Below are 16,691 nucleotides of genomic sequence, written 5' to 3' on the forward strand. Positions count from 1 at the left end.
TCTACATTGGTGCAAACATACACATGCCAACCTCCTCAATGTCTGCCTCAAGACTGCCTCCTCTTTACATAGTCACAAACTTCAATCCATATACCAGAACATAAACTCGGGCCTTGAAGAGAACCTACCTGCATACCCTCATTGCAGTGTTCTGAAGTCAGAATGAGCCCTGGCAAATTACTTGGGAGATCCAAACGCCGGAAATACCATACTAAATTCCAGAAAATAATGGGATGTTGATTGATGAATGTTGAAGCATGGATCACCTGCTCTCCTTCATTCTCCAACAAAGATTCCAACTCTTTTCGGAGTACCAAAGGGCTCAAATAGGGCACAGATACAGGTAAAGGATTTGGCCTTTTTGCTATGGGATCCTGAAGAACATTGGCGATAGTTAGTTTCTCTTATGGTGCCTCTAGGAGCCAGTAAATCACATTACTCTTGGAGCAGAACACAAGCTATAATGCAAATTTGATTGTAAATAGCACTATACTGATTTTCCATATTTTTTCTTTGTAAAGAAAGAGAAAACAGGTACTTACTCAAACAGTAGTTATGTGGTATACTTGGAAACTACGTTATAATTAAAGCTTAAACAAACTGCACAAGGAAATCTCTCAGACATGCCCTTTCTGCATCTAAGGACTTTCCTGTATGCTTATTGCAAAAATCCCTCTTGATTCCTAGGGGCCTCCCCACCCCCCCAAGGATCCTTGCTGTGCTAATGCTCAAAGATGCTCTATACTACAAAGGCTGACTGATGGCACCTACACTAACTACCCATTAGCAAAAAGCGAATTAGATTAACAAGGAAATATTATAAAGAACTTGCCATGGCCTCCTGTAAACTGTTAGGAAGGCTAACTGTTGAAATGCAATGAGATGGCCTCTGCAGGAGATCAATATTTTGCAGGGGGCCACCAACACTGTGGCTCCGAGTCAGAGAAGCTCCTCGCTTGGATGTGTTATTTGCAACTGACAGCTGTGCAAGTCTGAGGTCCCCACTCTCTTCTTCTGCTATCCTGCTGCTTAAACACAGTGCAAAAACATACTAACATTACACACAGGTGGTAAAATATGAACTTCCTCATGCTCACAATGAGAGCCAGTTTGGTGTAGTGGTTAAGTGTGTGAACTCTTATCTGGGAGACCCGGATTTGATTCCCCACTCCTCCACTTCAGCTGCTGGAATGGCCTTGGGTCATCCATAGCTCTTGTGAGAGTTGTCCTTGAAAGGGCAGCTTCTGGGAGAGCTCCCTCCGCCCCACCTACCTCACAGGGTGTTTGTTGTGGGGGAAGAAAATAAAGGAGATTGTAAGCTGCTTTGAGATTCAGAGAGAAGGGTGGGGTATAAATCTGCTGTCTACTATTACAATATCTTGACTAATCTCACTTTATAGAAACCACAGCCCAGCAAATGCCTCAGCTATTCAATGTTGGTCCCAGCCTTGGTCTCTGCACTAATTGAGCTTCTTTTACACTAGAAACACAATTAAACTGGCAGTAGCGAAGAAGGCAAACTTCAGGCCAGGCATTATCAGGAAAAGAAAGGAAAATAAAATGGCTAATATTGTAGAGCCCCTGTATATATTTATGAACATAAGAGCAGTCCCGCTGGATCAGATGAATGGTCCATCTATTCCAGCATTTCACACAGTGGCCAACCAGTTCCTCTGGATGGCCAACCCAAAGCATTGCGACCAAGACCTTCCCCTAATGTTGCTTCCTGCCTCTGGTATTCAGAGATGTAGTGCTTTTGAATGTGGAGGTTCCCCCCAGTCACCAATGCCACTGATAGACCTATCCTCCATGAATATATCTAATGCCCTTTTTTAGGTGGTCTATTCCTGTGGCCATCACTACATCCTCTGGCAACGAATTCAACATTTTAATTACTCTCTGTAAAGAATTATTTCCTTTTGTCTGTCTCGAATCTACTTGGCCATCAGCTTCATTGGATGCCGTCATGTTCTAGTATTTGGGTAGGGGGAGAAAAATGTTTGTCAACTCTCTCCATCTCGTGCATAACTTTATAAACCTCTATCATGTTCCCCCCCCTCCAAAGTCACTTTTTTTTTCTAAACTGAAAAGTCACAGGCTCTTCAGTCTTTCCTCATAGGAAGGTATTGCATTGCAACTCTTAGAAAATAAGGATTCTATGATGTTATATTTGAGACTGAGACGAGACTGCCAATTTAGTGGTACACTGGACATTGTAAACATATTCATTAATATTGAAGAATACACATAGACTTTTTACGACAAATTCTTTATTGTGGAGTGCCTGTTAGTCATGGTTTCTGGATTTTTAAATTGGACTCTATTGTACCGTGTCTCCCCTTACAGTGGACTAAAGAGAACAACCACATACAGCAGAAGTGGACATCTGCACAACAGCACTAGGAGGCAGCATCTTCAACGCACTGTTTGTTGGCCATCCGGAGCAAACTGCCTGGCCACTGTGTGAATTAAGATGCTAGACTAGATGGACCACTGGTCTGATTTATAAGGGTTCTTCTTATGCTGTTTAAAAGTTAGGTATTCTTGAAGAGATTTATTGATTTATTATACTTGTATCCCACCTTATCCCATGGTGGGCTCAGAGCAGCTTACAACATAAATACAATGCAATAAATATATAACTAAAAACTAGTTAATATAAAAACAAGATGGCAACAAATAAATGTACATTGTTCCAGAGAAGTCCAGTATGCTTCCTGTTAGACTTTAGCATCTGTAGGGTAAATACGAGCAATGTTTTGTTAAATATAAGTTTACTAGGGAACCAAATATAGTAGAATAGCCCCATATGCAATACTGAAAAAGCATGGCCAATGGCTGGGGATGATGGGAGTTGTAGGCAATAAAACATCTGGAGAGTTACCGTTGGCCACCCCTGGTATATGGCTTCAAGTCTCCAAAACCTACAGAAACAGTTTTTTATTTTTACATTCCGCTAAGCATGTTACCATTCTAGCATAAGCAACAGTCTTGAATGTCATTCTTATTCCTGAAAAATCAGAGTCCAACAAGTTTTCCCAAACACTAAGATTTCCATACCTTTGCATAGCTATGGTGCTGTTTTCTTCAGCAATGGCTGGGTTGTTTTTTGAGGGTTCTTCAAAACTGATCAGATCAGTTGCAGGGACAGAAACAGGCTTCTGCTCCAGAGAATCAGTGGTTAATGGAATGTTACTGCTGTGTAAACTATCACCAGAGGTACTTGGTTTCAAAAATAAACTAGTAAGATAACAAAAAGAAGGTTAGAATGCATTATTCTGGTTTTTGCCTTATCTAACTGTACTTTCAAACAGACTAGGAACCAATTTATAAGTGTACAGAAGATCATAAAACAAAAGAGGAATGTCAAACCAAAATGAACTACAAGCACTCCCTCATAGCATTGTACAAAATAAAAGCTTATCTACCTTCAGAGACATAACCAGGAGACAAACAACTTAAGTGGCATTACAAAGTTTGAATTCTGTTATCCCAGTTACTACCCAAGTTATCATGCCATTAGCTAAGAACATAAGAGAAACCATGTTGGATCAGGCTAATAGCCCTTCAAGTCCAACACTCTGTCACACAGTGGGCAAAGAAACAGTGCCATAAGAAGGTCCACCAGTGGAGCTAGGACACTAGAAATCCTCCCACTGTTGTGCCCCCCAACCAATAAGAATACAGAGCATCACTTGCCCCAGACAGAAAGTTCCATCTATATCTTGTGGCTGATGGACCTCTGCTCCATATGTTTATCCAATCCCCTCCTGAAGCCATCTATGCAGTTGCTAAAAGTTGCTAATGACAAAACATGCAAATACAAAATCAGCATTTAACAGCAAGCAATGTTGCCTACAGCATAGTCTACCAACCTTGCATATCCACGCAAGTCTTTAAACTCCACATTAAGAAGAGGTAAGAAAGTGCTTTTGCAGAAGGGGCAAGTAGTATTCAGATTAGAGTCATCTGCTGTCCATCCTGCCATGATTTCTTCATCATAAACAAGTCCTCCACATACACGACACTGAGAACAGCTTGACATTAGGACCTGCCAGAAAAAAATTGTACACACAGAAAGAAGCTATTCTGTTTTTTAAAAATAGCAAATTCTACAGAAAACATTTTCAAAAGTAACTGTTTAAAAGATAACACTTCTGTACAGTTTTTTAAAAAATTCCAGGGAAGAATTTGAGATATGTTCAATTTTTTTTAAAAAAAATTTAAGGGCATTCTTAATTTGTATAAAGAAAAATGAAGACTGATACTACCAGATACCAAATGGTTCTTGCAAAATATAAAGTATCTTCTTAAAATGATCAATTTTACCTCCATTGCACAGTTCTGGAAGATACTTGACAAACTGGTGTTCTGGGAAGAGCCATGTTCAGACTTTTCAGAATCCACACCCTTCATACTTCTAGAGAATTGAGCTTCACCTGTATAAAAATACAAGGCAACTACACCTGAAGCTTAGGTAGCAGTAATGAAGACCATGTAAACCTGCCTTAACAACACAGAAATGAGTGCAGCCACCATCTTTGTGAGAGAAACAATCACTTAATTTTAATTGCTTTCATTGTTTAAGATTTAAATGAAACTCTTAATCTCTTGGCCTATTTGTGCTCATAAGACATGATTTTAAAACACACTGAGTGGGACACAGAGAGCATTTTTCAATCTCACTCAGCTCTATTCCTTACCACCACCCCATTCCATTTATCCACGATCCTCTGATCCCCAGCACAGCCAGTTGGGTACTCAAAGGACACTCCTTGATGCCTTTTTCATCAATGGAAAAGATGGTGAAGGAAACTAATTGTTCAGCATTCCTGAAGGGATCCTGCCTGCCAGTTGCAACCATGTGAACTCATGTGTTTTCCTCTCACAAAGAAGCATTTTGGGATGGTTTCATGCCATTTCAAATTAAACAAATTTCTACCATTTCATCTCATTATAAGAGCATGTTTGCTTTCTACATTTTTCATTCACAGGAGCAATCTACTCACTAAGCCTACAAGCCAGCAGCTTGTGAATCTCAGCAAGAGCAACATACCCCAAAATACATTTTGGAGCTTCAGAGACAGTAGACATCCATAGCAGACACACTGCTTATCCAAGCGGAGTTTGCCATGAATGTAAATCAGCAGTCTACAGTTATGCATGAATTTGTATATCAGACAGCATAACACTGCTGAGGAACTACGATCATTATAGGATCACTGTCAGAAGAAAGAAAGATCCCACTTATACTGAACTTGAACAGCACCTAAAAATGTATTTTTGTCATTTTATCGTTTTACATTGTAATTGTAAATGTTTTTGAATTGACTGTCAGCCGCCCTGAGTCCACTTGCGGAGAGGACAGGATAGAAGATTAAAATAATAATAATAATATCCACAACTTTCAGAAGATTACTTTCTGTTTACTTAATGCCAATGTATATAATGTACATTATTTGGACAAGTCCTCTTCCCTCTTCCTGGGGTATATCACTGCAAATACCATGAACAATCAGATCCCACAGTTATTTGAATGAGGAACTCCTCTGAGTCTGTGAGATAATCAGACAATTAAAATCATACCTTGATTTCTATCTACATTTTCAATTCCACTGTTCCTCCAAGGAACTCAGGGTAGCATACATAGTTCTCTTCTCCTCCATTTTATTCTAACAGCTATATTAGGTAGGTTAGACAGAGAGGGAGAGACTGATCTAAGGTCCCTCAGAGCAGTGGCTCCCAAACTTTTTGGCAACAGGGACCAGTTTCATGGAACACAATTTTTCCACAGACTGGGGTTGGGGGGGAGTTTGCTGCCCCAGGCTGTCCCCCTGCCCCCTATGGGGGGGTCTTTAAATGGGGGGGGAGACTAGGGCTGCTTCTGCCACCTCCCTGCTAGGCAGCCTGGTGACAGAAGCAGCCGATTTGCCTCCCTCTCCCATTTAAAGTCTGCACTGCCTCTTTTGTCCGTCCAGGTCCCAGGCAGGCAAAGGGGTAGCAGGGTTGTTCTGCCTTGCTCCGAGGTGGCCTCCCATATAAGGAGAGGCAGCTTTGGAGTGAGGCAACACTGCCTCTTTCATCCACCCAGGCAGGTGAAACAGGTGGTGCTGTGCCTGGTTGCTAACAAGCTACGGACTAGTACCGGTCCGTGGCCCAGGGCTTGGGGATCCCTGCCTCAGAGAGCTTCATGGCCCAGTTAAGGATTAGAACCAAGCCCCTCCCCCAAGTCCAACACTTCAAATTCAACAGACTCTTCCAACTTTTCAAGCAGAGGATGACTCACTGTAGTCCCAACAAAGGCAATGTCCATACCTGTTGGGTAGTGTTGTTTCCCTGCATCTCCACTGCTGCTGCTGCTGCCAAGACTAGTTGTACTCTGTGCAAGTTCACTGGTTGTCAGTCCTGCAATGCCTGGTTTTTGCGACTGATTGACACCTAACATTTGGTCTTCAAAGCCAGCAGGAAAGGTAAAATCAGGTCGACTCCCTTCATCCTTCAATATAAAAAAGACACCAAAAAGTTTTATTTCTCAGTTATCTCCTATTTTGTTGACATTTACTTGTTACTATTGAGAAATACATAAGCAGAGTGTCTTCTGGCAATGGGTAAAAGCGCTTAATAAATTTCAAGTTATACCCAATCAACAACAACAGAAGTTAAAGAAAGCTATCAGTATGCTCCACCCTCGCCCTTGGAATTCCCTCCCCACCCCCCAAGTCTCCCTCCATATTTACAATATCTTACTGTTCTTAGCAACTGCTGCACATTTATGCTAGGTAGGCTAAATGCTTTGCTAACAGCTCAGTTGAAGGGGCATTTTGCTTCATTCTCTGGCTGCCCTTTGTTGTTGTGCCTCTGGCATGACTGATACCACTGATCACATGGTGTTATTTTGTAGACAACTGTATTCATTGTGAGAACTTTGGCTTTCCCCCATTTTGAGCAAATACCAACTTGCTATTGAACCTCAGGTAGTTTTGTTGTTAACTATTAGTCCTGCAGATACATGATCTGTGGCCAAATTTGTGTCATTATAATATCTTTGAGACACTCTCCTGCTACATATTAATATGACAATCTTGAGATTTTACTAGTGCCATAATTTTCCCTTATCAAGTATTCTGTAATTGTTATTGATGTCTGATTTTATTGTATGACAAGTCCTTTGGTTGAAGCAACTTATTGTTAGGAAAGGGCAGGAAAGGACAACTGCCATGAGAGTAGTTGGGAAATTCTTGGACATTTGGGTGAGGTTCGGAGAGGGAAGCAATCTCAGCAGGTTATAATGCCATAGACTCTACCCTCCAAACCACCATTTTCCGCAGCAGAACTGATCTGGAAAGCAGTTGTAATTCTGGGTGATCTGCAGCCCCCACCTGAAGGTTACAACCAAAGGAACAATAAACCATGAACATATATAACTAATACAATTCCAAACGCTGTTTATGAATAATTTGCTAAGCAACCCAAAATACAGATTTACAGAAATTCATATATCACTAGCACAGAATATATCACTAGTACAATTCATAAAGTCTCTTTTAAAGTGCAATGCTTGGAAAATTTTAGTTCACAAAGGGTGATAACAGATGGGCAGTTTGAACCGCCCCAGGGATGGGAGACAGATGGATCAAAAAAGCGTGTAAACATGCGCACATCCCGCACACAGCCTGTCCGGGGCCGGATCAAAGCAGTCTCAGAAAGGTACTATTTACAAGGAAAGGAAACCAAGGGTTGCTTTCTCAACTCTCTGTCGTCATTCCGACAGAGGTGGCCTAGCTTACCCAAATTTATATTTATTTTATTCAGCGACGGTACTTTCAGGCTTTTTAAAAGCAGTTTATGCTAAAGATACTCCTGATTGGGTGATAATAGAAGAACAACATTTAACCCCACTGAAATACCATGAATATATGTGGCTGGAAAGGTCATCTAGACCAAGCTGGCTGTTACAGAGCCCCTTCTTGAAAGAAATAGTAAGTATATGGGATAACAATCGCAAGAGATTGGCCCCTCCTATCTCTTTAATTGCTACCTTTTTGAGGCAACCCTGGTTTGCTCCAGCGGCAAAACAGGGCTCTTATGGTTTTTGGAGCAGAAACTCAATAAAATTTTTGTTTCAATTAATCGTTGGGAGCTCAATTTTGTCAATGGTTGAACTGGGAAAGAAACTAAATTGCCTTCCTTCTTGGTTTGAGTATATTCAGCTAACACACCTTTTAAATTCCCCAATGTTGTTAGCAGCTAAATTATGTCCTAAAACTGAATTTGAACGATTGGTAATGATTTTTAACCAAAACAGTAAACATACTATCTCTAAATTGTATCACATGCTATTGTTAGATCATTTTAGACAGCCACCTTCTTATGCTGTACGTTGGCATAGAGATTGTGATATGATTCTTGATGCAGACCATTGGGATTCTATATGGTCATCAGAAGCTTTTAACACCAATTCACTTAATACTCTGCAGTTAAATTATAAAATACTTTTAAGGTGGTATTATACTCCTATACGTTTAGCATGTATTTTACCAGACTGTTCCTCTTTGTGTTGGAGAGGGTGTGGCCAGAAAGCCTCCTTTTTCCATTGTTGGTGGGAATGTGAGAAAGTCGTAAGTTTCTGGAAATGTATTATCCAAAAGGTGTCAGAAACCACGGGTGTTCGCATTCCATATACTCCAGATTTCATATTATTGTATAACTGGTTAGATTCGAAAATTCCATCTAGGCATCACTCATTGTTGGTAACTCTGCTGACAGCAGCGAAATCTGTCATAGCTACCACATGGAAAAGCCTTAGTTATCTAAGTGTTGATCAATGGTTTTCCAAAATTTGGGACCATATGGCCATGGAAAAAATAGCATCAGGTCTTAATTCTATAGATCCCTACATGGCCCATGAAAAGTTAATTGCAAAATGGTTTCCAATAATTGAGAAGTTAGATAACGATCCTTGCTATGTAAATTCGCTCTTGAAATGTGAGAGTTATAAATTTCTGTTACTATTGTAAATATGGTTAGTTTTGGGCAGGCCTTTTGGTTTTAATTTGAAATATTTGGTTATAAGTTGTCTATCAGTTTCTGAGGATATATGTATACATATATTTAAGAATGATTCTTTTGACTATTTTGTATGTATACAACTCTATTTTATGTTCGTCTTTCTGTGGTGTTGAATAAAAATTTGTGGTTGCTGGGGAACTGCTGTTTGTTTGGTTTGAATGGGCTGAAGGTGATTGTTGCTGATTGATTAGGAGTGGCTGTGTTCCTGGGGCAGACTGAGGTCCCACCCTCTTTGCATTATTAAGCTGTGCCTTGCCAGAGGCACGAGTCGAAGGGCAAAAGTTAAAGGGCTCTTGGCCTGCGGCTCTTAGCCTGTGGGCTGTGTAAGGACCAGGAACTCAGATTCCTATTCTCCTTGTGTTCCCAATAAGGTAAGTAGACCCTCCATGAAGGTAGATTGCCAGTAGGGGGTGGGGGCTTTCCAGTGTTTTGCACTGAGTGTCACATGTATGACTATCTGCCCACAAGACAGAAGTCCTGGGTGTGTGCTCGATGCAAGCAGCTCCTGGTACTCAGGGAACAAGTTCGTACCCTTGAGGCCGAGGTGACTGACCTGGAGAAGCACAGACAGTCAGTTAGGCACTCGGAGAAGACTCGGGATGTATTAGATGAGCCCCACTCTGAACATGGCAGCCCCATTGCTGCCAGGGAGCATGAGGGTCGAGAGGGAACAAGGCACTGTGCTGAGGATAAGGGGAATGCACCCTCAGAAGGGACCTCTTCTTCAGTTGGTGAGCAGATATCCTTTTGCGCCAAGGAACCATCCCTGGGCAGGGAGGAGGGGGTCTTGGTAGTTGGTGATTTGATCCTTAGGCAAGTAGACAGCTGGGTGGCAAAACTGAGTACTGACCATATGGTGACTTGCCTGCCTAGTGTGAAGGTAGCAGACATTACACGTGTTGTAGATAGGCTGATAGACTGTGCTGGGGAGGAGCCAGTGGTCGTGGTGCATGTTGGCACCAATGATGTGGGGAAATGCAGTCGTGAAGTCCTGGAGGAAAAATTTAGGCTGCTAGACAGGAGACTTAAGGCCAGGATCTCCAAGGTAGTCTTCTCAGAAGTGCTACCTGTTCCATGTGCAGTGCTGGAGAGACAGGCACAAATTAGAAGTCTCAATGTGTGGATGAGACAATGGTGTAGGGAGGAAGGGTTTAAGTTTGTTAGGCACTGGGATGCTTTCTGGAACAAGCGGGAGCTGTACAAAAGAGACGGTCTCCATTTGTCCCCAGATGGAACCAAGCTGCTGGCGCTTAAAATCAAAAAGGTGGCTGAGCAGTTTTTAAACTAAATCTTGGGGGAAAGCTGACAGGAGATTAAATGTCTCTGGTTCAGGAAGACTCATCTCAAAGAGATGAAGGGTTAGCTGTTACTTTTCTACCGGGTAATGGATCAGAGTTGTCCACTGAGATGGTGACAAACAGTATGGAGTGTCTGCCAAAGTCTCGAGGCAGCAGGAGAAAGGTTGCGGGCCTAATTTGCCTGGGAAATTATAGATGTTTGTATACAAATGCTAGAAGTATTCGAAATAAAATTGGTGAGTTGGAATGTTTAGTGCTGGGGGAAAACACAGACATTGTGGGAATTTCAGAAACTTGGTGGAATGAGGAGAATCAGTGGGACACGGTGATTCCTGGATATAAGTTATATCGGAAGGATAGGGAGGGAAGGGTTGGAGGTGGGGTGGCTCTGTATGTCAGAGAAGGTATACAGTCCAGTAAGACTGAGGTCAAAGAATTAGATTCCCTTCTAGAAATGCTTTGGGTCGAAATAGAGGGCCCAAAAGGAAATTTAACTATGGGAGTTTGTTATCGCCCACCAAATCAAAAGATAGAGGATGATTATAATATGATGGATGGATTAAAGATAGCGGCTAAACGTAAAAACTATGTCGTAATAGGTGATTTTAACTACCCACAGATTGATATCCCAATTTTGCTATTATAACATAAGATTAAACCACCTGAGAGAAAACATTTAAAAGAAGACTTGCCTCATCATCTGAATAGCTATATGCTGATGCTACAGCTCCCCACATCTTGCTGGCAACATTAGCTGCTTGTTTCATACCAGATTTCAGAACATCTATTTTAGGTCCAGATAAGATGTGATCCAGCTTCAGGCCTGAAAAGCTTGTAACTACCGAACCAAATGCAGCCTGTGGCGAAGAACGGCCCAATCCTGTTAAAGATGTAGACCGTTCTTTTTGAGTCCGTGAAATGGCTAGTTGCTTTGGTCTTCCAGTAAAGGTTTTGGATCGGGAAACAGCTGGACTTTTACGAGCGACATTCTGAACTTGGGGCGGTGGAGTGGAATCTAAAGGTAGGCTTGACCGCCTGTCTAAAGGAGGGCCAAGTGAACTAGGAGAGGCTTTGTCTTGGCTGCTCTCTTTCTTGTGGAGTTCCATGCTGAACGATTTGCTGCCCAAGGGACTTTTCAGATTCATGTAGCTTTCAATTTCATCAGCTAAATTGCGTGCAACTACTGGTGACATTATCTTTTCTTCCTGTTCAGGGGGTTTCGGCTCTACTGTCTCTGTTGCCAGCAAAGATAAAGGGTCCAGGCCCACCTGAACATCTTCCCTTTCGACAGGCCTGACAACACCATAAAGGCTATTTCTTTTGTTCACCATCTCTTTGAGTTCTGTCTGGCTAGTTGTGGACGGAGAGGCATTAAGGGTGTTGGAGTTAACGTCCTCAGCTTTGGCTGCACTATTGTCATGCCCATTTTCAAGCTGTTCATGTCCTTCTTCCAGTTCTTCCAGAACAGGTGGTGACCAAACCTCTGCATCCCAAGCATTTTCATTCTCAGAAGTCCTAGAGGCATCTGAGCCAGAATGGTGCTGATCACCACTTACATTGTCAAAACCTTGGGATTTACTTGTATGGGGCGGTGATGGCTTGGCCCCAGACAGAGCCGCTGTGAGGATCTTTGCATCTGCTCCCATCATTATTGCGACTTCACTGGAGTTCAAGTCTAAGCTGCTTTTCTTCCGCAACATGCCTGCTCTGCTTTCAGTGCTAAAGCTGCAGCTCCTTTCTGAAAAAAGCTTCTGTCTCTTCTTTCCTTTTTCACCAGTTCTCTTGGGAGAAGTATTGTCATCAAACACTAACTCTTCTAGTGGATCCTGAACCACAAACAATGGGCTGGATGGAGTTCCTTTAACAGTAACAAAAAGAGCTGATATACTTACAGAAAACCAAAGTAACAAAGCACAGAAGAATAAATATCTTGAGGAAAGTGTAACATAGGTATATGAAGTAATTCTATAGAGTGCAGGTAACTTATAGAGGTTTTTGATAGTTCTTTGAACTCCTCTGTCTAGCAGACTGCATCTTCGCAGCACTAACACAGAACTTTATTTTCTAGCTAGGAATTTTATGTTCACATGTTACATCTTGATAACATTTATTCCAAAGAATTAACTCAAAAAGTGGTGCATTCCCACTGCAATGATCAGCAGCACTTCAGAAAGCCGTATTTATGATTTTCATAGCCAGAAAATGCACTACAAAAAATAGCTGTATCTGTGCTTACAATCAACCAGAAATAATGGATTATGGCTTGCTGACACAGAAGTCTAAGCATGGCAACTATGAGAGCTATGGCTCAGTAACACAGCATCTGCTTTGCGTGCAGAAGGTCCTAGGCTCAATCCCTGGCACCTAGCTCTCAATCAGTTAAAAGGATCAAGTCTCTGCCTGAGTGCCTGGAGACTTGCCACTCAGAATAGAAAAGAATTACTTTGATAGACTCAAGGTCTTACTCGGTATAGGGCAGCTTCATGTGCTTAATGAATTAAATGACCTATGTTCATTTGGAATTGTTCTACCTGTGTGGCATTTTTTGGGTGTGTGCTGGGTTGTTTTAGCAAGAGCCTCTCCCACTCTTCATTATGGATTCCAAACATCCCCCAAAAGTTATTTGTGTGGATGTTACAGGTCTGCTGCAGACATAAATCAAATTCAACCAAGTAATGACAACAGCGTCTTGAGTATTATGTATAAGCCTTTACATAAAAAGACAGCTGCCATTTGTTTATGGTACTAAGCAAGGACTGATGTTCAGGGAAAATGGCATATTTGCTGTCATGCCTTAGATCAAAAATACTCAGCCTTTCATTTTTCCGAAGTTGGTAAAATGAGTACCCAGCTTGCTGGGGGGAAAGTGTAGATGACTGGGGAAGGCAATGGCAAACCACCCCGTAAAAAGTCTGCCGTGAAAACATTGTGATGTGATGTCACCCCAGAGTCGGAAACGACTGGTGCTTGCACAGGGGACCTTTTCTTTCCTTTCCTTTACTAATCCATTCTGAATAAAGAAACAATCAACATCATCCTACTGGAAGAAACAAGCTTTGCCAAAGTTATCTTAGTAATTGCCAGGCCTCCTTTTAGACAGGAGTGGAGCTCTGGAACCTCTAAATTTTGTTGTGCTCTTTTCTTTTTTACCTCTCCATCCTTCCTAAAAAATACTTGCTTCTGGGCGCCATTGTTCAAATCCCCTGTGAGAATTTTGCTGAACTCTATGATTTGACAAACTTTCTAATATTTTTCCCCACAAAAAATGGGAAAATAACCAAAACGTATCAAGCAGGCAGATGGACATCTACATCATGCCACTGTGGCCATATAGGATAATGTAATTTAAAAAGTATGATGGGAGTAAGGTTTTATTATGACAATTATAATTCAAGAAGCGTGTTAGGGTAGATGCTGAGCTGATATAATTTAACACACCTTCCGGTGATATCAAGGGTGTGTGGCATATGCAAATGAGCTGTGCTAATGAGCTCTGGCATCTCTTTTTCTACGACATGACCCCTGGTAACTGCAATGCTTAACTTCAAAAACTATATTATTTATTTTAAAAATCCACAATGGGAAAGCTATTGGATCAAATGTTCATTCCCTTCAAACATCTGGTATGGGCAGAGGAGCTGGAGAGATTATGTCATGGTGAGAGAAGAGGCATCTTATATCCTCTCAAGAATACTCTCCTTTATTATTTCTCTACCCATTTCCCAGGCTGAACATGGCCACACTGAAGACATGCGTAATGGGCTGCTGTCTGCTGTCATTACATCAGGCATCTCCAGCCACAGTTTTATATCTACAAGCCAGATGTAAATCCAAACTCTATGTTTCAGTGCACTTTCTGCATTCAGTAACTCACCACTGCTGCTCTTCCTGCCACTACTGTCAAAAATACCAGAGGGAACTTTTACAATGCTGCTTCCAGGCTGTACTGGGACTTCTCCTGGGCCATGGGAGTCTGGATTAAGATGCTGTTTTTCAGCAGATTCACTGACACTGCCAACTTCTGCAGAAGGAAAAATATTTTTTGAAAAGTTAATTGATTTACAAATGAAGTGCCTCCAACGTCCTACATTGCCCTCCCCTGAACAAAGAGAAAATTAAACGTACAGTCTATCCAAAAATCAGCTTAAATTTTTAGACAGGATGGAATGTGACATGGTCTCCAGCTTATAAATATGATTAATGTAGTTAAATCAAATTAAAAGTAATGTATGGCTTGCACAAGCAAAAAAAAAATAAAAAAGGAGGCATGAGGAATCCTGGGCAGAGAAGGTCAACAGAAAAATCAAGAAAGAGGAACTTCACACGGGTTCAGACTTGGAGCAACACAACTGTATAGCCTTGCAGCTTTTCCCCTCAGAAAGGACATCTAGCTCCCAGAACAAGACGGTCTTGAGAAACAGTTTTCAGAACAACAGGAAACAAAGGCCTGACCAGTTCCTGCTCCCATCACAGAATGATTGACCAGGCAATTTTGAGTTTTGCTGACCTCATGTTTTGCAAGAGAGCCTGAAAAAAATCTGAGATCATATGAAGATGAGTAGACCAACAGTCATCCACTAAAAAGGAAAAGGGAGAGGCAATACTGTTTACCAGAAGGGGAGAGCGAGCGACCTTTAAGGAGGGTGTAATGATCTCAAAGTGAACTATACAATCGTGAAAATTCTCCAGCTCGACAGAGGAGACCAACAGGGCAATATTCAAGGCAGTAGCCAATAGTCTGGATTCCTGCCTCTTAACAACAATAGCTACTGGTCAGCTTTGGCCACATGATCGAGTGAACCTGATTAAGTGCAGAATGTGAACTTAGTAAGAGGATGCTTAAGATGTAACATCATCCTATTGACTTAAAATATATTTTTTCTTTAAGGACATGGTCTGCTGGTTCTTTCTTCAATGATCTGCTCCCTTCAAGGCAGTGGTCTGATCACCCACTGGTCTTAGAACATGGTTCATAACTAACTTGCAAGAAGTGATTAGCATTTTTAATTTCCCTTACAAGTGCTTCCCCCCCACTCCCAGGAATAATCTTATTAACCTTGCCCACAGTAATTTCCAATTTTTTATCTACTAGAAATAAGTGTGCAGTAAAAGGAAGCACCACATTCCAAGTAGGTACAGCTTTCTTTTTTTTTAAAGGAAGACTACTGGTATCAGATAACCATGAAGAATCTTACTGTGCCTTTAAACCATCTTTTGTAGACTGGTTCAGCATATTATAGGTAGAGAGAAAGAGATCACAATGGCTAAGTTTCACCTTGCTGTGCTACCACTGAATGCACAGACTATTTTCCTGTCTCCCACTGTATCCTGCCTTTCAGCCAAGGAGCACAGAAATACATGGTTCTCCCTTCCACTACTGTTATCTTCACAACTATCTCATGAGATCAGTTAGGCCAGTCATGCTCTCAAAGCCTCAGATCTCTCAGTGAAACTCATGTGTGCAAGTATATTGTCTATGTATCAAATTTCCTTTGAATGATAACAGAAACCACTGCAGAGTCAGAGCCCACCATTATCAGGGCTTGGATCTACCCAAGGATTTCCATGGATGCAGAGAGGATTTTTGCTGATTTATCCATTATGTTGGTCTTGGTGGTTGGGATCCCCTGTACCCCAGGAGCAGCATTTCTGGAGTCTTTTGGAGCTACAGTAGGGGAGGAGGCAAGAAAGTGGTGCTCCACTGGTTAAAAATTTCTTTAGTCATGGAAATTTCCAGTGAATCCAACCCTAGAACTGTATTTGAATATTAAAAATACATATATATAAATTAATCAATATAATATACCTCCAATTAGATCTTCATCTTTAGCAACCAGCTCTTTTTCTGCAAGCATATCTGATGTATGAACACTATCGCCGTCATCCTTTATAAGTTCATCTTTAGAGCCATATCCTTGATCAGACTGACCACCTGTTGAAAAGAATGCAACACATTCTAGCAGCTTTTTCTAATTACAAATTAATAATACAAAACAAACTTGTTTATACATTTTAATTGAAAAAGGAAAAAAAAACTCCAAGAACCAAAGTTGGAAATACCAGTACACAAAATATATACACATACAGAGTATCTTCAGTCTGTTGGAAGAAAAGAACAGCAGCTGAGATTCAAAAGGCTTATTAGAGATCTGATATGCAGAATATTTTTAGCAGGACATCATCGTAAGTTCTAACAGTGGTAAGTTCTCTATAGAGGAATAAATATAATTCCCATTTAAATACAACATGCATCTTCCTATTTCTTTCATATCTCAGATACAAGTTAGTTGTTACCTCACTTGTACAGATATCCCCTCTATACAC

General features: G+C 41.2%; 1 protein-coding gene across 6 annotated transcripts in view; it reads right to left on the reverse strand.

Moving 5' to 3' along the window:
• Positions 1–16,691, reverse strand: part of DENND4C (DENN domain containing 4C) — a 90,607-nt gene that overhangs the window by 6,838 nt on the left and 67,078 nt on the right. For 3 of the 6 annotated variants that reach the window (XM_060237229.1, XM_060237230.1, XM_060237234.1), the window contains 9 exons: positions 16,174–16,299; positions 14,242–14,388; positions 11,060–12,225; positions 6,316–6,496; positions 4,330–4,439; positions 3,876–4,051; positions 3,061–3,240; positions 833–1,028; positions 129–374 (listed from right to left, as the gene is read on the reverse strand). In XM_060237229.1, coding sequence (XP_060093212.1) covers positions 129–374; positions 833–1,028; positions 3,061–3,240; positions 3,876–4,051; positions 4,330–4,439; positions 6,316–6,496; positions 11,060–12,225; positions 14,242–14,388; positions 16,174–16,299 — 2,528 coding nt within the window. The remainder of the gene's footprint in view (positions 1–128; positions 375–832; positions 1,029–3,060; positions 3,241–3,875; positions 4,052–4,329; positions 4,440–6,315; positions 6,497–11,059; positions 12,226–14,241; positions 14,389–16,173; positions 16,300–16,691) is intronic. The other 3 variants (XM_060237232.1, XM_060237233.1, XM_060237231.1) reach the window with 3 other exon arrangements.

This window comes from Heteronotia binoei, chromosome 4 (assembly GCF_032191835.1).
Source record: "Heteronotia binoei isolate CCM8104 ecotype False Entrance Well chromosome 4, APGP_CSIRO_Hbin_v1, whole genome shotgun sequence".
Classification (NCBI taxonomy): Eukaryota; Metazoa; Chordata; class Lepidosauria; order Squamata; family Gekkonidae; genus Heteronotia; species Heteronotia binoei.